The sequence below is a fragment of the Trachemys scripta genome, chromosome 5, assembly GCF_013100865.1.
Source record: "Trachemys scripta elegans isolate TJP31775 chromosome 5, CAS_Tse_1.0, whole genome shotgun sequence".
Taxonomy (NCBI): Eukaryota; Metazoa; Chordata; order Testudines; family Emydidae; genus Trachemys; species Trachemys scripta.
Window position 1 is genome coordinate 90,614,667 of NC_048302.1, and position 22,866 is coordinate 90,637,532.

General features: G+C 41.5%; 1 protein-coding gene across 14 annotated transcripts in view; it reads left to right on the top strand.

Moving 5' to 3' along the window:
* The window catches only part of FRYL (FRY like transcription coactivator), a 394,573-nt gene that overhangs the window by 246,782 nt on the left and 124,925 nt on the right, over nucleotides 1–22,866 (top strand). For all 14 annotated transcript variants that reach the window (XM_034771653.1, XM_034771656.1, XM_034771654.1 and 11 more), the window contains 9 exons: nucleotides 582–706; nucleotides 6,120–6,177; nucleotides 8,847–8,938; nucleotides 11,732–11,904; nucleotides 12,357–12,517; nucleotides 13,143–13,253; nucleotides 14,256–14,410; nucleotides 15,190–15,289; nucleotides 16,877–17,045. In XM_034771653.1, coding sequence (XP_034627544.1) covers nucleotides 582–706; nucleotides 6,120–6,177; nucleotides 8,847–8,938; nucleotides 11,732–11,904; nucleotides 12,357–12,517; nucleotides 13,143–13,253; nucleotides 14,256–14,410; nucleotides 15,190–15,289; nucleotides 16,877–17,045 — 1,144 coding nt within the window. The remainder of the gene's footprint in view (nucleotides 1–581; nucleotides 707–6,119; nucleotides 6,178–8,846; nucleotides 8,939–11,731; nucleotides 11,905–12,356; nucleotides 12,518–13,142; nucleotides 13,254–14,255; nucleotides 14,411–15,189; nucleotides 15,290–16,876; nucleotides 17,046–22,866) is intronic.

The window sequence follows — 22,866 nt, forward strand, 5'->3', positions numbered from 1 at the left end:
GGCGGGCTGGGGGTGGTCGGCCGGGGGCCGGGGCCGGCACCCCAGGGCCCGAGCCGACCCAGGCTGGAGCCGCCGGGGGCCAGCCTGGGCCACGCCTCCTCCCCCCACACTCCCCCTTACCTGCTTCAGGCTTCCCGCGAATCAAATGTTCGCGGGAAGCAGGGGAGGGGGCGGAGACTTTGGGGAGGGGGCGGAGTTGGGGCGGGGGCGAGGCTGGGGGCGGGGCCGGGGCCCCTTGGAGTGTTCTCCATTTGGAGGCACAAAATATGGTAACCCTAGTTTTGATGCCAATCCCCTCAAGAAAGAAGTCCTGATATAAAACCAGAAATATCAGTCTGCAGATGGAAATGAGATTTGTACAAAGATGGGGAGGACAAAACATCCCAATAAAGATATGAAAATATGATGCAGAGAGACTTGTTACTGGTTTAGAGCAAAAGTTTCCATTTCATAATAACTATTTCAAGTAACTTCTCAGTTTGGAAATAATTTAAAATAAAATTAAATGTTTTTTAATGCTACCAGCTGGATACTGTGTAACTACTTGCTAGAAAAAAAAATATTCATTTTTCTCCTTTCAGATTATTGGCAGTCCGTCCCCTTCATCCTTGTTTAAGCACATAGTTCCAATGATGCGCTCTGAGAGCATGGAAATTACAGAATCCCTTGTGCTGGGACTTGGCAGGACCAACCCAGGAGCTTTTAGGTAATTTTTGTGCTCTAACCATTTTATTGGTAACTGATCATGAAATTGTTCTGAACTCTGATTTCAGTTTAACTTTTAAAAACCACACATAAAGAAATATCCGAGAGGCTTGAAAACTGCAATGAATAGATCCTCTTTCTTAGCAGTTAGCAGTGTGACAAAAATTGCTAGATATTGAAACAATAGACACAGACTGCCTTGAAGCCCAAATCACACTAGCTCTCAAGATCAGTCAGTAGTTGTTGCTGTAGTTTTGGGTTAGAACAGTACATTTCCTCATCTCAGATACATGGACCTACAGCTCACTGTGCCTTCTGTGATATTTGTTTATTTTTTATATTTAAATAACAATAAAAACCATCAATACAAAAAGCTCTCGGCACCCTAACAATTAATTACATTTACATTCATAAATGATGAGCATCCAGCAGCAAAAAATACTCAGAGTGAATTAACTAAGCCAATAAATCAAAGCAGCAAAACAGGCCCTTCTTCTTCGAGTTATGCTCTCTATACATATTTTACTCAATGTGTGTATGTGCTCCATGCACCTGAGGCTGGAGGATTTTTACTAGCGGCGTCCATTTGTCAGCTCTTGCACCTCTTTGTGCTCCAAACTGAAGGCATAAGGAGTGGTGTGGACTGACCACCTCTTCAGTTCCTTTCTACTGTTCGTGCTCTCAGACAAAACCCTTCCAGTGTTTGCAGCTTTGCTAGCATTCCTGCTTCCAGTTCAGGTTTGTTGTAAATAGTTCTCCTTTGTCTTATAGTTAATTTAGTTTTAATCTTAGTCAGTCAGTTAGTGTTAGCAGAGGTCTGGAGGCTGTTGGGATATGTAGCATGCCCAAGATACTTAGTGTTAAGTCCTGCATGGCCTGTCCCTGGTCTTCCTGGTTAGTAAGTTCTACAGTAGTTGTTTATGTTGGTTTTGGGAGTCGCATATTCCCTCCAAGTGCAATATTTGTCATCCTTTTTCCCTTGGACTTGATATTTGAGTGTTCTCGCTCCAAATATTCTTGATAGAGTCCTCTTTGAGGCTCCAGTCGAGCATCCCTGAGCTATCAGACCCCCCTGTACATTGGCTGGAAGTATTGAAACGTGCCCTTCCTAGCACAGTACTCCCTGACTCTGGATCATTGGAAGTCACAACCGAAGACCCCAGCAGACAGCGCAGGTGGAAGGAGAGTGTGAGCAAACACTTGCATAAAAAAATGCTCCGAAGTCCTCATCTAAGAAGAGGACTTAATCCCCTACATCCAGATCTCGTGAGACTCCATGTCCTGGTACAGGTATGTCAGAAGCAGACAGGGAGCATGAATCTGCACTGTTAGTACCGGGAGCCAAGAGTGCTCTGAAATGAGTGTCCCCAGCAAGATAAGGAAGGTAACGACTGCTGACTATACCAACAATACTGTCTCATGGTAAAAGGAGGATTCTGCGGTATCAGCTCCCCCTGTCTAACCTTAATAAACACCATCGGATTCACCAAGAAGCAGAAGCCCTTCCCACTCCCTATCTTCTAAAGCTGGGTACTACATCTTAGATGACCTGGACATTACTGATATTGTGAGAACCAGTGATCACTAGAGACGTACCCACTCCTTTGGTGCACCATTCACCGATCCTGTCAACCAGCTAAGGCTCTACCACAGGGGTTCTCAACCTTTTTCTTTTTGAGCCCCCACCAGCATGCTATAAAAACTCCGCTGCCCACTTGTGCCACAACTGTTCTTTCTGCATATAAAAGCGAGGTCCAGGGTTAGGGGGTAGCAAGCAAGGCAGTTGCTCGGGGCCCCATGCCACAGGGGGCCCTGTGAAGCTAAGTTGCTCAGGCTTTGGCTTCAGTCCCGGGTGGTGGAGCTTGGAGCTCTGGGTCTGAAACCTTTCTGCTTTCAGCTTTCTGCTCTGGGCCGCAGCAAGTCTCATGCCAGCCCTGTTGGCAGACCCCCTGAAACCTACTTGCAGCCCCCCAAGGGGCCCCAGACCCCTGGTTGAGAACCACTGCTCTACCAGGCATCCCATACCATTAGCTCCAATGATGGTATATAGGGATACATATTCCTTGGATGATCTTGAGATGAAGACTCTGGTCCCCTGTCTGAACTGAGGCACAAGAGTAGCCCATATAGGGGTTTCAGGTTCTGCAGGACTCCTCCTTCCTTCCACATGACTTATCTAGTGCAGGACAATTGGTAAACTCTCCATGTGGCCACATCCTTTCTTCTACTTGTCCTATTAGGGTGCCTGGACCTATATTTGAGACCCTTGAGTTCAGGGGATCAGAGCAGGAGTTCAGAGAGAGATTGCCTCATATCGATAAACCACAGTTATCTCAGGAGCAATATGAAGAAGAGGAGCAATAGGAATAAACAGACGCTTTGTGGCACTGTCGTCCTCATCTCCTAAGGAGGCAGTTGCACCAGCCTAACCATCAGATGACTAGGACCTTCTGAGAAGGATTGTGGGCGCACTCCGGTCCCTCTAGAGGAAGTCCAGGACACCATTCACAAATTGCTAGATATCGTCCAGACTGCTGGCACGAGCACAGTGGCACTTCCTATCAATGAGGCTATATTTAGAGCCAGCTAAGATGGTCTGGCATACCCCAGCCACTTGCACCACCTACTCTGCAGAAGACTGAGAAGAAACATTTTGTACCATCTAAGTGGTAAGCTAAGGGCATCTAAGCTAACAGAACCATTAGGAAAGGGATAGATAATACAGAAAATATTATACCACTATGTAAATCCATAGTACTTTATGGTATGCCCACACCTTGAATACTGAATGTAGTTTGGGTCACCCCATCTCAAAAAAGATGGTTTTAAAATTGGAAAAGGTACAGAGAAGGGCAACAAAAATGATTAGGGTATGAAACAACTTCTATATGAGGAGATATTAAAAAGACTTGGACTTTTCAGCTTACAAAAGAGATGACTAAGGGGGGATATTATAGAGGTCTATAAAATCATGAGTGATGTGGAGAAAGTGAATTAAGGAAATGTTATTCACCCCTTTACATAATACAAGAACCAGGGGGTCACCCAATGAAATTAATAGGTTGCAGGCTTAAAACAAATATAAGGAAATACTTCTTCACACAACACCAAGTCAAACTGTGGAACTCTTTGTCATGGGATGTTGTGAAGGCCAAAAGTATAATTGGGTTTTAACAAAAATTAGATACGTTAATGGAGAATTGGTATATCAATGGCTATAAGCCAAGATGGTCAGGGATGCAGCCCCATACTCTGGGTGTCACTAACCTATGAATGCATGAAACTGGAACTGGATGACGGGATGGATCACTCAATTGTTGTGATCTGCTCATTCCCTCTGAAGTGTCTGGCACTGGCCACTGTCAGAAGACGGGATACTGGATGGACTGTTAGGGTAGTCCAGATTACCTGCCGAATCGGCGGATAGTATTCAATCTATCAGGATCGATATATCGTGTCTCGTCTAGACGCGATATATCGATCCCCGAACGCGCTCCCGTCGACTCCGGAACTCCACCAGGGCGAGCGGCGGTAGTGGAGTTGACCGGGGAGCCGCAGCTGTTGATCCCGCACCGTGAGGACGGGAGGTAAGTCAAAATAAGATACGTTGACTTCAGCTACGCTATTCCCGTAACTGAAGTTGTGTATCTTACATCGACCTCTTCTCCCCCCTTCCCCCCTCCAGTGTAGACCAGCCCTTAGTCTGATTCACTATAGCAGTTCTTATGGAATTAAGACTCATCTAGCTATCGTGCAAGAAATTCCTGTCTTAACCGAAGGTCACCTCTCTTCAGATTTTAATGAACTATACAACCATTCAGTATTATATCAATTTGCAGTGGAAAGCAGGCTCAATGCTTCTTGATCAGGAAACCATGAAATTTTTGAACTCATGTCAATCACCATGTCACCCTTGCAATTCTCCAGCTTCCAGAAGAAGAAAACAGCCACCAAAGGAAGTTAAGCACCCAGAAGGAGAGGTCCCTCAAACTAACAACGACCAGTACTCTGCTTTCACAGTAGGGAGACTATATGTAATGGACTTGTAATGTTGTATGTAATAGTTTGCCACAGAATGCAATATTAAGTGCAAACAATTCTGCTCCAGGAGGGAGAAGTCTGAAATCTTTAATAGATGCATTGCTCTAGTCATATGTTTCTCTGGGCTTTCCCTCCTATATTTCTTATTCCAAATCACTGCAGAAAAGCTGATGAGAAAGTGTCATGGTGTTTCTTGTAGCCTGAGCATGACCCCTTCAGTTACGGCACTCTGACTTGCTTCACTTGGTTTTTGATCCTCTAATCTTTAGTTCCACACACCCAGTAGATCTCCTGCACTAGGAGTAGAGCCAGATTCTATACACTGATTCCTGAGCTGAGAGCTCAGATACTGACTGTTGAGCAATTTGGACGTAATTGCATTGGGTAAGTCCAGAAACTTCTGCTGGAGAACAGGAAACCTTCCACCAGAAACTCCTACTCTTTGAAATGGAAATGGTTCTCCATCTGGGTAAGACAGTAAAGATCTTATTCTTGCCAATCTTCTGTTCCCTTTGTTCCGAACCATCAGTTTTACATTGGATGACCTGGTCTCTCTTTCAACTCAGAGTGTGTGTGTGCCTGTTTGCGATTTTGGCCTTTCCTTCACAATGACAGGTCTCTACTGAATTCTCTCATCTTATAGTGACAAGATTTTTCTAAAGACTCTATTTCATATATTTATTCCTCTTTGGGAGCCTGGAGAGTTTGAAAGATCCAGGCACTAATGGCTGGGGCATCATTTACTATATTCCATAAAAATAAGGCCATAATGTGTCATCACCCCCAAATTCTTGTCTAAATTGGTCCCTGATTTCTTCCAGAATCAGTCAGCTTGTCCAAAATCCCTTTCACTATCAGGGATGATTGGCCTACAGTCTAGATCTAAGAAAGCGCTATGTTACTGTCTGACCAGGATTAAGCCATTCTTCAAAATATCTTCTTAGATTGTAGCAGAATCAGGTCAGTCATTTTCCATTCAAGGACTCATCAAGGGTATCAGACTGTCCATATTCTTAGTACTATGAACTAGTGGGGATTCCACTAATAACAAATATTGGGCCACATGCCACCAAATCTGAAGTCTGGGGACTGCTTGTTATACTGTGCTGTCTCAGATACTGGTGTTGTAATAGATGGTAAATTCCTTTTCAGTTATTATTACTTTGAGAAATGTCAGATTGATGCTCTGTCTTGCATATTAGCAAAGTCAGTGTCCTGTCTTTTAAATATTAATTTGATTCATAAAGTCACTGTAAATGAAAGCAAAACTAGAGATTTTCCTTTTTTTAATGTAAGTTTTACAACATTTGTTTCTGTAAGACATTTTGCATGTTCACTACTAATTCAGTGATTGATCTACCATTTTTATCCAGGGAACTAATAGAAGAATTACATCCCATAATTAAGGAAGCACTTGAAAGAAGACCAGAGGTAATAAGGATATTTTTATTTGTATTCAGAATCTTATTATAGCTATTTTCCCACAAACATAGTAGAGAAATATTACTATCTGTTCTTTAACAGCTATGGCTAACATACAGTAATGTAGCTTAAATAAATAACTAAAATAGTCAAAATCTTTTTTATTCCTTTCAAAGTAACTTACATATGTTAATTTTTTTTATCAAATCCTTAACTTTAGAACTATGCACTGAAAGCCTCTCTTGCCACAGTAATTTTGTTAGTAATAGCTAATAGTTTAGAATATTTTTCCACCTTATTTTTTATGTGCTAGTATCCAAGCCAAATGCAGTCTGTTTGCTTTTACTCAAAATGTTGTGTTGGTGACATCCCATCAATCAGAGAGGCTCATGTGTACTGCACATAGGAGAGAGAAAAATATGATTTCTCTAACTGGGACAGTTTTTGGAGAAAACATTAACTTAGCTGACCTCTTCCAGCCCTACGAACAAGGCTTCTCTGATGGATAACATATCACCAGTATATATGGTACATATTGAAGTGTGGAACCAAACAAGTGCTGTTAACCCGCAGTGAGCCTGGATGTCAGTATATTCAAAGGAAAACAAAAAGATAACATAAAACAGTGTATTATTTGTTCTGTGGTAGCATCAAAAGTCCTTAATAAGGATCAAGACCCCAATGTGATAGGTTCTGTACGAACACAGAATAAAAGACAATTGATAGGTACCCTAGATAATAACTGTTTTGCTTTTGATCATTGCACTGAATTTTATATTTTAAGCATAGCTGATAGTAACATCCAGTATGAATTTCAAATCCTGTCACACAACTGTGTGCCATAATGCATTTTTTCGAAGCCCTATATGTACCTATGTTAGTCATACAAATGCCAATCTTTACACATCCATACTTTACAGAATGGTGGTGTGAAATGTAAAGATGCAATGTACTGTTACAGAAGATCATGTCAAATTTAATTTCAGATAACTTTATTCACGTAGTGGTATTCATGTATAACTTAGTGGTTTGAGTTCAATTGGCACATCATTGGAATAAGTAGACTGTAATATATTTAGAACTAAAAGTTACCATTGGGCTCAAATGGTAAACAATGAGAGTAATTGTTTTCCTTCTTTTCTTCACAACGTGTTTGCTGTATAAGACACAAATTTAAATACAACTGCCCCCTTGAAGAGTTTACAATCTGAGATCTGGATTCTGCCATTGCTTCTCAGGCTGAGTTGTCCATTGATTTAAATGGGACTTCTGGCAGAGTATGGTACTTCTCATGCAAGTAAGGGAGGCAGAGCCTGGTTCTAAAAGGTTGTTAGCTTTGTTGAAGGCCAACATCTGACCCTTTACCTTATTCCACAAGTAGTCCCATGGATTGGTGTGGGGACAAAATCTGATCCTAAACAACCTATTTTAGTTAGAGTAACAGTTTCCACCTGCCCCTCTTGCTCCAACCAGTTCCTGCTCAGTTCAAGCCCTGTAGAAACTGTGGCATCTTAAAGACTAACAGATTTATCTGGGCATAAGCTCTCGTGGGTAAAAAAACCTCACTTCTTCAGATGCATGGAGTGAAAGGGCTGGTCCACACTAACCCCCCAGTTCGAACTAAGATACGCAACTTCAGCTACATAAATAACGTAGCTGAAGACGAAGTATCTTAGTTTGAACTACAAGGTACTTACTGCGGGTCCACATGCGGCAGGCAGGCTCCCCCGTCGACTCCGCGTACGCCTCTCGCGGAGCAGGAGTACTGGTGTCGATGGATCGATTTATTGCGTCTAGAGAAGACGCGATAAATCGATCCCAGAAGATGGATTGCTTACCGCCGAACCCGCAGGTAAGTATAGACGTACCCAAAGTTACAGATGCAGGCATTATATAATGACACATGAAGAGAAGGGACTACCTCACAAGTGGAGAACCAGTGTTGACAGGGCTAATTCGATTAGGATGGATGTAGTCCACTCCCAATAATAGATGAGGAGGTGTCAATTCCAGGAGAGGCAAAGCTGCTTTTGTAATGAGCCAGCCCCTCCAAGTCCCTATTCAAGCCCAAATTAATGGTGTTAAATTTGCAAATGAATTTTAGTTCTGCTGTTTCTCTTTGAAGTCTGTTTCTGAAGTTTTTTTGTTCAAGAATAGTTACTTTTAAATCTATTATAGAATATCCAGGGAGATTGAAGTGTTCATCTACTGGCTTTTGTATGTTACCATTCCTGATGTCCGATTTGTGTCCATTTATTATTTTACGTGGAGACTGTCCGGTTTGGCCAATGTACATGGCAGAGGTGTCAATTCCAGGAGAGGAATGTACATTGGCCAAACCGGACAGTCCATATGTAAAAGAATCACTCTCTCATAACAGTCTAAATCGTGAAGCAATAATTTTCCATTGTACCCAGTTGAAGTAAATAATAATGTTCTTCATGGAAGTCTGAGAGGTTACCCAAAGAATGAATGTGACCCTTTGTCTAGTCCTTTAAAATTGTACAGTAAATCTGCTAACTGTTTAAATAAAAAAAAAATCTGTGACTCACTACTGAAAACTGTGGTACCAACATGAGTGGAGTCATGACTGTGTTTCAGTGTCCCTGTAGGCCAAACTGATATTATCCTTATTCACTCCACTGCTCCATGTAATTTTGTATTTTTCCATTGAACAGAATATGAAACGACGCAGGCGTCGAGATATTTTACGAGTACAACTAGTACGAATATTTGAACTGCTGGCAGATGCTGGTGTTATTAGTCACAGGTAGGTGTGGAGTTGATGAGAAGACATTGTTTATTTCCCTAACAAACTTCTGAATTAAGAGCCAATAGTTTCTCTATACATTTGTCTGTTTGTACACCTTATTGTACAACTGAACAATCACTTAAAACTTAATTTAGAGCAACATAATACACAATAATCCCCATAAGTCTTGTAGGAGGATTTCAGTGACCATAATATTTCACTATTATGATAGAATACTGGAATAATCAATATTTTGCCTTGTTCCCATGTTTTCTTTAAAGACCAAATAAAGCAAACAAACAAAAATGCACAAGGAGTTTGTAAATACTAATTTTAAAAACATAAAGATATGCTGATCAGTATCTATAAATTTACATCTGTTAAGTTACTGACCACTCTATTTTATTTGAAATGCCATGGAACATCTCACGTTTTCAATGAGATGTGTAAGTGTGTGACACGGGTATGTGTTTGCATGTGTGTTCTTTTTGTATGGAACCTTGTCAGTAGTGAATGAGTTAAGTTACAGGATCAAGTATAAAGCCCTTGAGCTACTTTTACATTGAGATCCCAAGGTGGAGACAGATAATCTAACTGGGCTCTTCCTGCAGTAACATCCTGATGTTATACAATGAGTCCTGGGAAAAGAAGAAAATGTGATCTATTAATACTTAACTCCCTGGAGATATTTAAAATAAAACATGGGGGGCAGGGGAGGTAGGAATATAAATTTTTGTTAATCTATCCTAAAATGTAAGATATCACTTTAATGGAAGTCCTTTAAGATTTATAAATCAGGCATAATTTTCATAATAGTCTCTTGTAAATTTTGAGTATTGGGAGGATAAAAAAGTGAAAAGGTGACTGTATCTGCCATTGTTATTGTGTAACTTTATGCCAAATAATTTGACTTTTGATACTAAGGGTTAAAGGAGGAAAAAAATCCAATAAAATATTATGTAAAATGAAGGACACTTTGACTTCAGTCCTGCAAAGAAATCTGTGTAAGAAATCCTTATTCCTTCAGAATTCCCACTGAGGCTAATCAGACTGTGCACAGGCATAAAGTACCACGTGGATGGATGCCTTTGCAGGATCATGGCCTTTGAAAATTCTGTTGCTAAACAGCTTAATTGAGAATGGACTTAAACTTTTGTACATTACACTATTGTATGTTCTAGCCTCTGCACAGTATAAACCCTGACAGCTCTGTTGTCTGGGCCGATGTCACCACCATATTATAAGAGAAGGTTTTATAGTGCCGGTGAACATATAAAATTATATGCAGATCATTAAAGTAAATATGCAAAAGTGATAAGTACTAAACATTTCAGCATCATCAATTCATGGGGAAAATATCTTTATTTTACAAATTTATGATAATGACGCGTGTTTGTCATATTATCATGCATAACTGTTAGCTGGCTATACTGATTCAGAGCAACTGGTTGAAGCTGAAGCTGAGCAAGACAGAGGTTATGCTAATGGGTAGAGGGAAAGCAGTTTGCAGCCGCAGTAAAGTCTCCTTTGATGAAAATATATACCTAATTGGTGAATTCAGTTTGTAGTTTAGAAGTTTAGGATTTCTTGCTAACACTATGCTCTTACATAGCAGCAGCATCTATGAGTAACACCTTCTACCATCTCTGAGTGGCTAGGAGACTTTGTCCCATCCTGGTGGATGTTGACCTGCCCTCAGCGATAAACTTTTTTTGTCACCTCCCAGCTGGACTACGGCAATGTGAAGCAACCTGGGTATGAAGCCATCAGCCCTTAAACTCCAGCTAGTAGAGGATCTCCTCAGCAACATGGGCTACTGCTGGCACATCAAATCTGTCCTCCACTCTCTATACTGGCTTGCCATAGAATATGAGTAATATTCAGGTCTTAGTACTTGTCTTCAGGGTACTCATGGCCTGCGCTCTACATATCAAAAAGTAGCCTAAAGCTCCAGGATGAGGATTGTTGTTGACAACTCTGCTGCTTGACTGTGCAGGAGACAGAACATTCTCTTTTGCCAGTCTGAGTCTGTGGAACAAACTCTTACAGGAACTGAGGACTATCTCAAACTTCACCACTTTCTGCTCCAAGGGCAAGGCACACGTCTTTGACCTTCCTTCTCTAATATAAACAGATCACTGTGTACATTTAAAGAAAAAAAAATCCTACTAGTACAAAACATTCCATTACACGCAGAGTTCTCTTCCAGAGGACAAGATGAGAGAGCATCAACCACATGTGACAGATGTTACATCACTTAAAGCACTACTAGAAAGCACTCAGATGCCATAGTGACGAGGCTGATATAAGAACCTATCTAGAATAGAGTATATAGCTGCTGTTTCCAGTTAGTACTCCGCAGCATAGCATAAAATACTGAGGACTTTGTCTAGCTCAGAAGATAAAGTATTTACTTTTTGACCAAGCACATCTAAATTATCCATTTATTTTAGGTGTGTACCTTGTTTGTTATAATAAGCAAGCGTTTTTTTTGTTTGTTTGTTTTTGAGGGGTGGAGTGGGGGTGTTAAACCATCACCCTGAACAAAATATTATGATTCTGTAGTAGTATTAGAGAAGCTCCTGATTTACAAGGCCTGGTTATTGGGTCCGATTTCATTAGTGCTTTCCTTGCTAAGACAACAAAAATGTGGTAAGAAAGGGCCTCGAACCAAATGCCAGTAAAATGACTTTGTTTATTAAAAAGTCTTTTAAAAGTTCTTGAATTTGAAGATATCCTTTGAAGCTTTTTAAATAAGTATATAGTATGTCTCTACTTACCATAATACTCTGAATATTTTTTTTTTTTAAGTGCAAGCGGTGGCCTTGATAATGAAACACATTCCCTCAACAACACTTTATTGGAGTATGTCGATCTCACTAGACAACTCCTGGAGGCAGAAAATGAAAAGGACTCTGACACATTGAAAGATATCCGATGCCATTTTAGTGCCTTAGTGGCAAATATCATTCAAAATGTTCCAGGTATGCTCCATACACTTTAATAGGTTTTGATGACTCATTTTAATACACCAGAACCACAAATTGTTCCTGAAGTTGTAGAAATTTACCATGCTAAAAATGGTATTTAAAACTGACAATATGAACTTTTCAGAAGTGATCACTGATTGTATTTTTAAATCTAAAAATTAAATTCTTGTTACTAAAAGACTTGATTACCAAGTTTGAACATGTTTCTTTCCGGGCTAATAATTGCTAAACTCCTTGTATACTGCTTCTGTTCTTTCATACCAGTGACATTCGGCATATATTAACTTTTTTAAAAAGCTGTTATGCTGTTGAATTTTGCCTGTATGGTACTGTGCTTGTTTCTAATTAATTTGGGTAATTTTTTGTTTTGTTTTTTGTCTTATAAATTTAGTGTACAAAAACTGTAGTGAAAAATGGGTCAAATACAGTATGTGCTTTTCTTACAGTGCACCAGAGAAGAAGTGTTTTTCCTCAGCAGAGCCTACGTCACAGTCTCTTTATGTTGTTCAGTCACTGGGCAGGTCCATTTAGCATCATGTTTACCCCTCTGGATAGATACAGTGATAGGAACATGCAGATAAACAGACACCAGTACTGTGCTTTGAAGGTATTTTAACACTTTCTGAACTTGAGAAATTACTTCCCTATATTGTCCGTACTTAAACATTTTTGCCAGTTTGCACTTCCTTGCCATTAGTCCAAGCATGGAATTTTCCTTGTCCTGGCTGATTTAGGCAGATGTTATCTCAGCCACAAATTATTCCTGGTTTAATTATTTTTACATTCTAATCAGAACTTCTCTGCCCCCTTCCCACTACCGTAATTTCAGCATGGTCCTGCAGCAAATACAAGTTTATATTAGTGCTAAGCTTCCCAGGCCCTCACCCCCCCAATTGCTCAACGAGAGAGAATTTCAGGATTGTTCAGATCAACGATCTTCTGTATCAGAGTGCATTACAGTATAGCACCAGCCAAACTAATGTACTATCTCTTATGGAACAAATGTAAACTTTTCAGAACAGACAGCTCCTCTTGTCTGGGAATTCAGAGCTGTAGAGTTGGTTCTGCTATTCCTTGAACAAAATGTTAAACAGAGTTCCTTGTGGCCTTGCTCATGGCAGTGGTCTGAATAGATGTTAGAGTTCTCTGATAGTATTTTAAAGGATTAGCTATAACTGCTCTAGCCCAACCTGATTATTCAAATGTGTTATTTTTTCAATTACTTTCTAAAGGCTATGTCTGCTGTACTGTGTTGTGGCCCTGTTGCAGATAACGTAGGACTCTCATCAGATGGTTATTTGTACAAATGGCTGGATAATATTTTGGATTCACAAGATAAAAAGGTAATATAAGCAGCATCAATAAATGTTTGTTAACCATTAGTGTGTGATTTAAGAGTCTTGAGGTCAAATTGGCACAAATGTTCTAAAGCAGCTTGCGCCTTATACAACTTTATTATTATTACTACGTATTAATGCGTTTAGTTGCAGTGGTGCTAACTAGGTACTAGGCACTTTCTGATCGCTCAAGAAAAATGGTCCCTGCTCCCAAGCAGCTCACAGTCTAAGAGCAGGCAGACAAGTAGACAGAAGTTAAGTGAAAGCGAACAGGAACAGCAGCTGACAAATTATATACAAATTAAGTTGATTCACTGTAAGCAGCAACAGAGCAGTAGTGGGTCTCTGAGAGAATTAAAGATGGCTGAGGTAGGGGCTTTGTGCATAAGCTCAATGAGATTGTATCATGCATAGGGAGCCATGTGGAATTATGAAGACAAAACTTTTCAAGTCTAAAAGGAAGTTATTGTTGGTTTTATTTCTCTGTATTACAATAGCTCCTAGGTGACCTATTGTGCTAGATAATATGCAGACATATAGAAAGACTTGATTCTTATCCCAAAGAGGTTACAATCTAGAGCTCTGATTCAGGAAAGCACTTAGGGAAAGTCCATCCCTTAAGTCCCACTGAAATCAGTGGAACTAAGCATGTGCTTAACTGCTGTCCTGCATCTGTGTTTTCAGGACATGGCCCAGGTCAAGACATGAAAAAAGTGAGAATAAAAAACAATAGGAGGGCATGGTTTGGGAGAATGAGGATAAAATTAATGATATTATGCAGTCATATGGTCCAATAAAGTGCACAACTTAATTCTACAAAAACTGTTAAATCTTTGTCTATTAGTATTTTTAAGGTTTACTCTCTTTTTATTTTTTTTTAATTAAATCTTGCTTATTGCAACTTGTTAGTTTTAAATGTCATCTGTTCTTATTAAAATTATTTTGTAAACCATTGCCTTTTGCTGTTTTTTTAAATTGTTTAAACTGTTGTCTGTTTCTGGTCTATAGGTGCATCAGTTAGGCTGTGAGGCAGTTATGCTGCTGTTGGAGCTCAACCCTGACCAGAGTAACCTCCTGTTTTGGGCTGTGGACCGGTGTTACACGGGTTCCAAGCGGGTTGCAGCTGGTTGTTTTAAAGCCATAGCCAGTGTGTTTCAGAATAGGTACAAAAGAGAATTTTTAAATTTACAATTCAGTTTCCCAAATTGCAGTTTTAAATAGAATTAATGTTTTGTTTTCTCTTAAATGGAACATGTTTTCCATATTGTTTTCAATGTTAAAGATTTCAAAGCATTGAACTATATTATTCTATACAATACTTAAACTAAATAAACTTACCTTTGCTTAGCTAATTCATAGTTAAAATAGCTAAATATACAGCAAAAGCTGTGTTATCCGGCCCTGTACCAACCTGAAGCTCTAAACCGGCATTTCTAATCTTCATAGAAAGTCCCGTTTATAGTCCAGTTGGCGCGGGGCTGGCAGGCTCCCTACAGCTCCCTGGAAGTGGCGACATGTCCCTGTTGCTCCTAGGTGGAGGAATGGCCACGAGGGGTTTGAAGTGCGGGAAGGGGGTGTGGGGATGGGGGTTGGGGTGCTGGAGGGGCCTTGGGGAAGGGGGTTGGGGTGCTGGAGGGGGCTTGGGTTCCTGGATCCTTGGGTAGGACAGGTCAACACTTGTGGGGAGCTGCCCAAGGTGATCGCCCCCCTGATCTGGTGCCTTGAGTCCGCTCCTGGACCCAAACTCCCCAGAGCCCGCATCTCATACCCCCCTCCCATGCTCCAGCCCCGCACCCCGTCCCCAAACTCTCTCCCTCTTAGTTAATCTGCATTATTCACTTACCTGCACTCCCCCATGCCCCCAACATGCCAGATAAAACAGCTTTTACTGTATTTAAAAAATGTTTTTTTTTTTTAACTGATATTTACGATTCTCCTCTAGGGATTACCTGTGTGATACAGTGATCCTCCTGAATCTGATACTATTTAAAGCAGCTGATTCTGCTAGGGCTATCTATGAAGTTGCTATGCAACTATTACAGGTTTGTAAGAAAATTTCATTTTAATATATTTTATGTTTAAAAAAATTCTCTTGTATGTTTAAAAAAGGTATTTCTGGTATCATTCAGCTTTATCTTCATCAATGAAATGCAGAGTGCATTATTTTTGTTGCATTTTTAGTAAAGATTTAGAGACAGATCATTATCTTTAATGAATCCGCACAGGTAAATTGATTTTGATGTAGCTATCTTGCCATTTACTCTAGCTGAGGATCTGGACCATATTGTTTCACAGCATCGTTTTAAAATATAAAAGCTAGATAAAGGTTTTCAAGTTGGCCCTCTGAAAGGGATAGCGTGTAGCAGTGCCATTCCAGGATTATCACAGGGAAAGCACAATTCTTTCCCTGCACCCCACTTTCTCCAGTAGGGCAGTAATTTGCTTAAAGTCTTTAGCATCAGGCCAAGGCTTTGCTTACTCCCCACTCATCTACTTGGAGGAAGGAGTAGTGTGGATAATATCAACATCTACTTACCCTTATGCTTCCAGTCCCAAGGTCTGAGGAGGCAATGCATTAGAGGCAGGGTGTCTTACTTTATCTTATGCCTCTGTGTGCCACCTGGCTTAGCTCACAAATGGGTGGGATTTTTAAGAGTGCTCACTGTTGGCTAGACACTATTCTTATTGAATTCAATGGGAACTTTATTGTTGGTGTCAATGTGAGCAGAGTTAGGCCAATGCTAAGCAATTTTGAGATTCTCCCCTCTGTTCCTATGTGAATGTCAGTGCTTAAGATCAATCAAACTAAAATAAAACAGTACCAACAGCTGCTGTACTAGTTTCACACAGTTTTGCCATCTCAAACCTGATCTGCACTGCACTGCCCCTAGTCCAGTCCTAGGCCATTTCTGAGCAGGAATTTATATTAATCATGGAAAAATTGTATGGTAATATTGATCTTGATTACTTCAACTTTCACTATGGAAAACTTATATTTAATGCAATAGGATGTGAAAATAGAACTTTGAAATTGACAGCTCTGACTGGTTCTCAAATGGAATGAGTCCCAGATAGCCAAGAATTTGACTCTACTAAGCTGCAACACTTTAAATCGGGGTGGCCAACCCTGAGCCTGAGAAGGAGCCAGAATTTACCAATGTACATTGCCAAAGAGCCACAATATGTCAGCAGTCCCCCAGCAGCTCCTCCACCCGCTTCTTGCGTCTCCCACCCACCAGCAGCCCCGCCAATCAGCGCCTCCCCCTCCCTCTCAGCACCTCCCGATCAGCTCTTTGGTGGCGTGCAGGAGGCTCTGGGGGTGGAGTGAGGGAATGGCAGGCTCAGGGGAGGGGGCGGGAAGGGGTGGAGTGGGGGCAGGGCCTGTGGTAGAGCAAGGGACTGAGCAGTGAGCACCCTTGGAAAGGTGGCGCCTGTAGCTCCAGCCCCAGAGTCGGTGCCTATACAAGGAGCCGCATATTAACTTCTGAAGAGACGCATGTGGCTCCAGAGCCACAGGTTGGCCACCCCACTTTAAATGATGGCACAATATATATTATGTTTCCTCAGAAGATAACCATGTAATCCCAGCTCTGTATTTAGCTTCAAATATCTGAATTTTATTGCTGCAGATCTTGGAACCTAAGATGTTTCGCTATGCTCACAAATTGGAGATTCAGAGAGGTGATGGGATACTGGGTCAGCCTTCTCCTTTGCCACACCTGTATTCTATGTCATATTATCAACTGTCGGAGGAATTAGCAAGGACATACCCTGAGCTAACTCTTGCTGTCTTCTCAGGTACAGTAGAGTACTTAACCAGGCTGGTAGTGGTCCTTAGAAATTTTGAATCCTTGTTTTCAGTAATCTAATTACAGGTAGGTCACTAAGCTTAAACCAAAGAACTACAAATGAATTTTGGGTGGAGGAGGCTGAGTTTGTTACATGACAGTTTCTCTCTCTCTCTCTCCCCCTCCCATTCCCTCCCATTTTGTTCAGATTTGAAACATAATGTTTTTTAAAGTGAAAATTGAGTGAAACCCTGAAAATTATTCTGACTGCCCCATTGACCAGCCTGTGAGGGATCACTCATCACAGACATAAGTTTTAACTATGTTTTTAAAAATTCTCTCTCTTCCCTGCCCTTAGAATTTCCTTATTTGCGGTAGATATCCTAGAACACATCAGTTTGTGACAGCTTAGATACAGTGGCTTGAATGGATTGTAGTGATATTCCTGGTACTACAGTTCACAGAATGATTTCTCTCGGATATCTAAGCAAACAAAGATATATTTGGAGGATATTGGTAAGGGAGAGGATTTTAAACCTTTGGTTATTCAACACAGAAATAATTTTAACTCTTATTGGAGTTAGTAGAGTCAATTAACACTTTTCAAAAATTAAAAAAAAATTGAATTTAGGTTTTGAATTCACTTTCAAGTGATTAATTACAGGGACACTATCATTGATTAAACTTAACAATCTGGTTAAAGTTCTTCTACACTTAAAGATCTTGTTTTTCAGTTTGTACTGAAAAATAGCTGATAAAACACTGACTAATTGTACAAGAATCAGTTTTAAAAAATAAACACCAAAAAACCATAAAATGGAAGATTTACTTGAAAGAGCCTTACAAGAAAATTCACATGTCAACACATTCTGTTCACTGTAAAATATAGCCCATGTCACTTCCTGTTCTCACACTCCATGGTTCACTCTTTGGTAATGTATAACAGCAGTGCAGTAAATTGCTTAATTTACATGCTTCCACTTAGTTTACGAATAAATCATGCATATCATAAACAAGACTCTTTTTAAACTTCTGCATATTTTTTAAAACTTGTTTCATTGTTATTGAAACAACTAATGTTTCTTGAATTTATGCAATCAGAATTAACATTATAAAAATGTTGTTTTATAAAGTTATATGTGCTAACCTGCCAGCAGTCAAAATTAAACACCAAAATAAGTACAATAATAATTGAAAGCCAAAATTGGAATCCTTTTTTATCCTGCAGTTCTTGGCTCCATAATCAAGTGAAATATTTTATAATAATCTGAAGTGAGATGGAAAGAATCTAGATTTTCAGTTTGAATCAAGATGAATAGATTAATGCATGAAGAATATTTCTATATTAAACTCAAATCCCACAAAAGAATCCACCTGTGAACATCTTTGAGGAGACCCTTTAACTTTAACAGAACTCTGTAGAAATAAGGCTGCCTATGAACAACAGTCTGTATCGTGCCTACAGTGCCATCACGTGCTTGGCTGGCAGCCTTCTAACATCCTCATTATGAAACCAGACAGCTCTCCCTGCTCATTGACGGATGAGGTCCTGGACCAATGGAAAACACATTATGAAAGCATGCTGAACCATGGTCCTGCTGATGACTGTTTAGAGCTAAATGACCTGGCAAACTCTACACAGCTGTACATCCAAGGATGAACACTGATTCTCCACCACTCGAGAAAGCTTGAAAGGACATACAAAAGTTACAGGATGGATATGCTGCTGGATCTGATGGTATTGCATCCAAGCTACTCAAAGGCGCCTTGGAACCAGTGCGCATGGGCTTACATAACCTGTTCTTAGAAATGTGGGCATTAGGCAAAGTACCAGCAGAATGCAAAGGGGGCATCATATTTCCCTAAATGAGGGCAGAGGATCTTGCACCGAGTGTGGAACTACAGGCCAATCTCATTGTTATCGGTCCCTGGAAAGATTTTTGCTCACATTCTGGTTGGTGGGATGCAGCTGTCCCATAACAGACATTGTCAGTAATCAGGATTCACTGCAGTCGGTCAACAATGGACACTGTCTTTACCCTCCAGCTTCTGGCTGAGTTGCATGGAGAATTTAATCACCTGCTTCATGTGGCACACCTCCGTATCAAAGCAACTTTTGATTCAGTTGACAGGTCAGCACTTTGAGTCGCACTGAAAGGAATTAGTGTTCCAAATGTTCTGTTAAATCTGGTGCATGATCTCCACACTGAAACCTGTGCAAGAGTACACATTGGGTCACAGCTTTCACTGCATTTCTACACACCCTCAGGTGTGTGTCAGGGATACATTCTTGCCCTGGCACTGTTCTGTCGAGCTATTGGCTATATATTAGGACTTTCCACTCCATACATCGGAATCAAGGTTGGTCAAGAAGTGTTTACCAGTCAAGTAATCAAGGCTGATGACACTGCCTTGCTTATAGAGAAGTGGGAGAATTTCAGCCTTGCACTCCTAGGTCCCCAAGATGCCACCCACAAGGTGGGATCAGACGTCTGATGGCAGAAAACCAATGTCAAGAACATTGTAGCTTGGACACCAGAATCCCCAGTTCAGGTGAAGTTGACTACCATAGAGAGTGTTGATGAGTTCATCTACCTAGGCTGCAAGCAGAGTTCAAACAGTCACAGTAAACCAAATATCAAAGGGGTAGCTGTGTTAGTCTGGATCTGTAAAAGGTGACAAAGTGGGTATTCACCCATGAAAGCTTATGCTCCAATATGTCTGTTAGTCTATAAGGTGCCACAGGACTCCGTCGCTTTTTAGTAAACCAAATGTTGTTCTTCAAATAGTGTCTCTGTGGGTGCTTCACTTTAGGTGTCTGTGTGTCCCTGTGCCACAGATCAGAGATTTTCAGTGGCAGTGCTCAGTCGGGGCACAAGTGCGCAGTAATCATCTTGCGGTGCCGTTGGTGCTTCATGTAGCACGCACGACCCGACCAGTTCAGTTCCTTCTCAACCATCCTTGGTTGCAGACGGAGCTCAGTGGCAGTGCTGCCTCTTTGTTTTTCTCTCTATAGAAATAGTTAGATTAGCTATAGTTTAGTAAGCCTAGTTTATTGTTTTCCCCCCCACACACAATCTTTTTTTTAATAGATATTTTTTAATTGTTGTTTTTCCCACTCTTTACCCATTGGGAAACTTCATGGCCACGGTGCCCAGCTCACCCGGGTTTAAATCATGTGACTCTTGTTGTGAGGCAATGACCATCTCAGATGGCCACTCACTGTGTGTCCATTGTTTAAAGGAAACGCATATTCCTCAAAAATGTGCCCATTGCAGCAACCTTAAAGTCAGGGCAATGTGTGAATGAGATCTCCGCCTCAAGGTGATTTTGATGAAAAAGTTCCTTCAGCCTTCTCCTCCGAGAGCAAAATCAGCATCAGCAGAGGGTTCTCTGAGCAAAACCTCTGCTAATGGGAGTGCTCAGTCTTCCAAATCCTCTAGAAAGCGAGCCGCAATCTCCCCTAATAGGGACACTCAGAGAAAGAAGAGGTCCCCGGTGAGGTCGCTATCCAAAGTGCCGAGCTCAAGTAAAGTGAGCACCTTTGAGGCTCCGGGCACCTCTGTCCCTGTCCCTCCGTAGATCTCTGCCAAGCCCCGCCACTCCCAAATGGAGTTGAGACATTCCTCCTCCCCGGCACCAACCACCCTGGTGTGGGAGTGGGCACTGAGATCAGTGCTGCCCCCACCGGCACCAACTCAGTCATCAGCACTGACAGACATGCCAAGAATGGCACCGACCGTCTCAACAAAGGCACCAACTGCATCTGCACCAGCGGCATCACCGCCACAGAAACAAACGACTACGCAGCAGTTTCTACAGCACAAGGACATAGCGATCTCCTCGGTGCTGCAATCACCCTTGAGCAGTACTGAGGGATCTCTGGACCAAATAACTGAGCAGTTGTCCACTTCTTCTGCTCCCCAGCCCACTTCCAATGATGAAGAGGAAGTACATGGGAGCTGCTTCTCCTCCCAACGCTCTTCACCCATGGGGCGAAGACCACCATGGGAAGCTGTTAAGATCAAATGTCGCCAACCTTGTGAGACGCAGCACTAGTACAGGCAATGCTGGATGTGTCCACTGATGCCCTTTCCCATGCAGGGTCCCCTTGGAACCCCTGGGTGGCATATAAGGCTCACTACACTAGGCCCTCAACTCCACCCTGGAGGGAAATTTGTTCTCCACCTTCTCCAAGCAGAGAGACGTCAGAAGCACCAGAGAACATGGTAGATGAGGAGGAACAAGGTTTGGACCATGTAGACATTTCCCCAGCCCACAACTCATTGTCCTTTCCTGACGAGGCAGTCTTACCACCACATCCAAGCACAGTTAATGACCTGAAACAATTTTAGGAACTCTTTAAAAGAGTATCTGCCAGCCAAGACATCTCCCTAGAAGAGGTGCAAGAAAACCAGTACAAGCTACTACAAATTTTACAGACATCCACTACATCCAAAATTGCTCTACCAATAAATGATGCCATAATGGAACTGCTAGAGAATGTTTGGCAGACCTCCGCAACCATACCACCTACCAGCAAAAGAGCAAAACAGGAAGTACTTCTTCCCAGCTAAAAGGGTGGACTTTTTGTTCTCTCATCCATAACCCAATTCTCTAGTGGTGGAAGCTGCTAACCATCACAGCTAACAACCCCAATTCCAGTCCACTCCACAGGACAAAGAACATAAACAATTAGACATCTTAGGCTGAAAAGTATATTCATTAGCTACACTCCAATTGCAGGTAGCCAATTATTCGGCCCTTTTAGCCAAGTACAACTATGACAATCATAGTAAGCTGCAAGAATTCCTTACCGGAGGATGGATGTAGCGGACACTGCAGCGAGAACAATGGCCACGGCAGTTATAATGCATAGGGCTTCATGGTTGCAGTTGTCTGGGATCCCCAAAGAGCTCCAACTCAAAGTAGAAGATCTCCCCTTCAACCGGGAGAAACTCTTCTCTGTAAAAACGAACAACGTTCTTCACTCTATGAAGGACTCTAGGGCCACCTAAAGAGGGACAGGCAAAGGGGTAGAGGAGTGGGAAGGGAGAGGAAGGGGATGGCATTACCCGATCTTATAATCTCCTGTACCCTTTGGTCCGTTGTTATTGCTGCCCAGGCATGGTAGAACAGGCACAGGCAGTGGCCACAAGGTTGGGTAGGAGTATTTGACAGCGCTGTATTGTTGGGGAGATCATTCAGATCCTCGACCAAGACTTCAAAATTGTTGCTTGGTGGTAGATGGTTATGAAGAGGAGGACTGAGTTTGAATAGTCCTATGTCTTTGTGAACATTGTTTATTTCTTTTCTGGTCAAATTGCTGTTGTTGTGGGCGGTGGAAAGAGGTGTTTCTGCCCTTTTGGTACAGTTGGTATCAATGTCTTTTGTTAGGAGACACGTCTATGGCTAAGGTGCACAGGGTGGCCCTAGAGTCCTTCAGGGACCCTTCTCACGAGCACCTCTTAAAACAGGAAGTGAACCGTCTCCTACATTGGGTGCTATGGAGAAAATTCCAGCTCAATACAAAGGGAAGGGTTTTTACTCCCATTATTTTCTCAACAAAAAGAAAAACGGTGGATGGAGGCCCATCTTAGATCTTTGGAAGCTCAACAAATTTGCACGGAATCAGATTCAAAATGGTCACACTGGCCACAATTATTCCAGCTCTGGACAAGGGGGACTGGTTTTCAGCCTTCGACCTCCAAGATGCTTACTTTCATATTACCATACACCCAGCACACAGATGATTTTTAAGATTCATGGTAGGGGTCAACCATTACCAATACAGAATACTACCTTTTGGCCTTTCCACTGCCCCTCAAGTT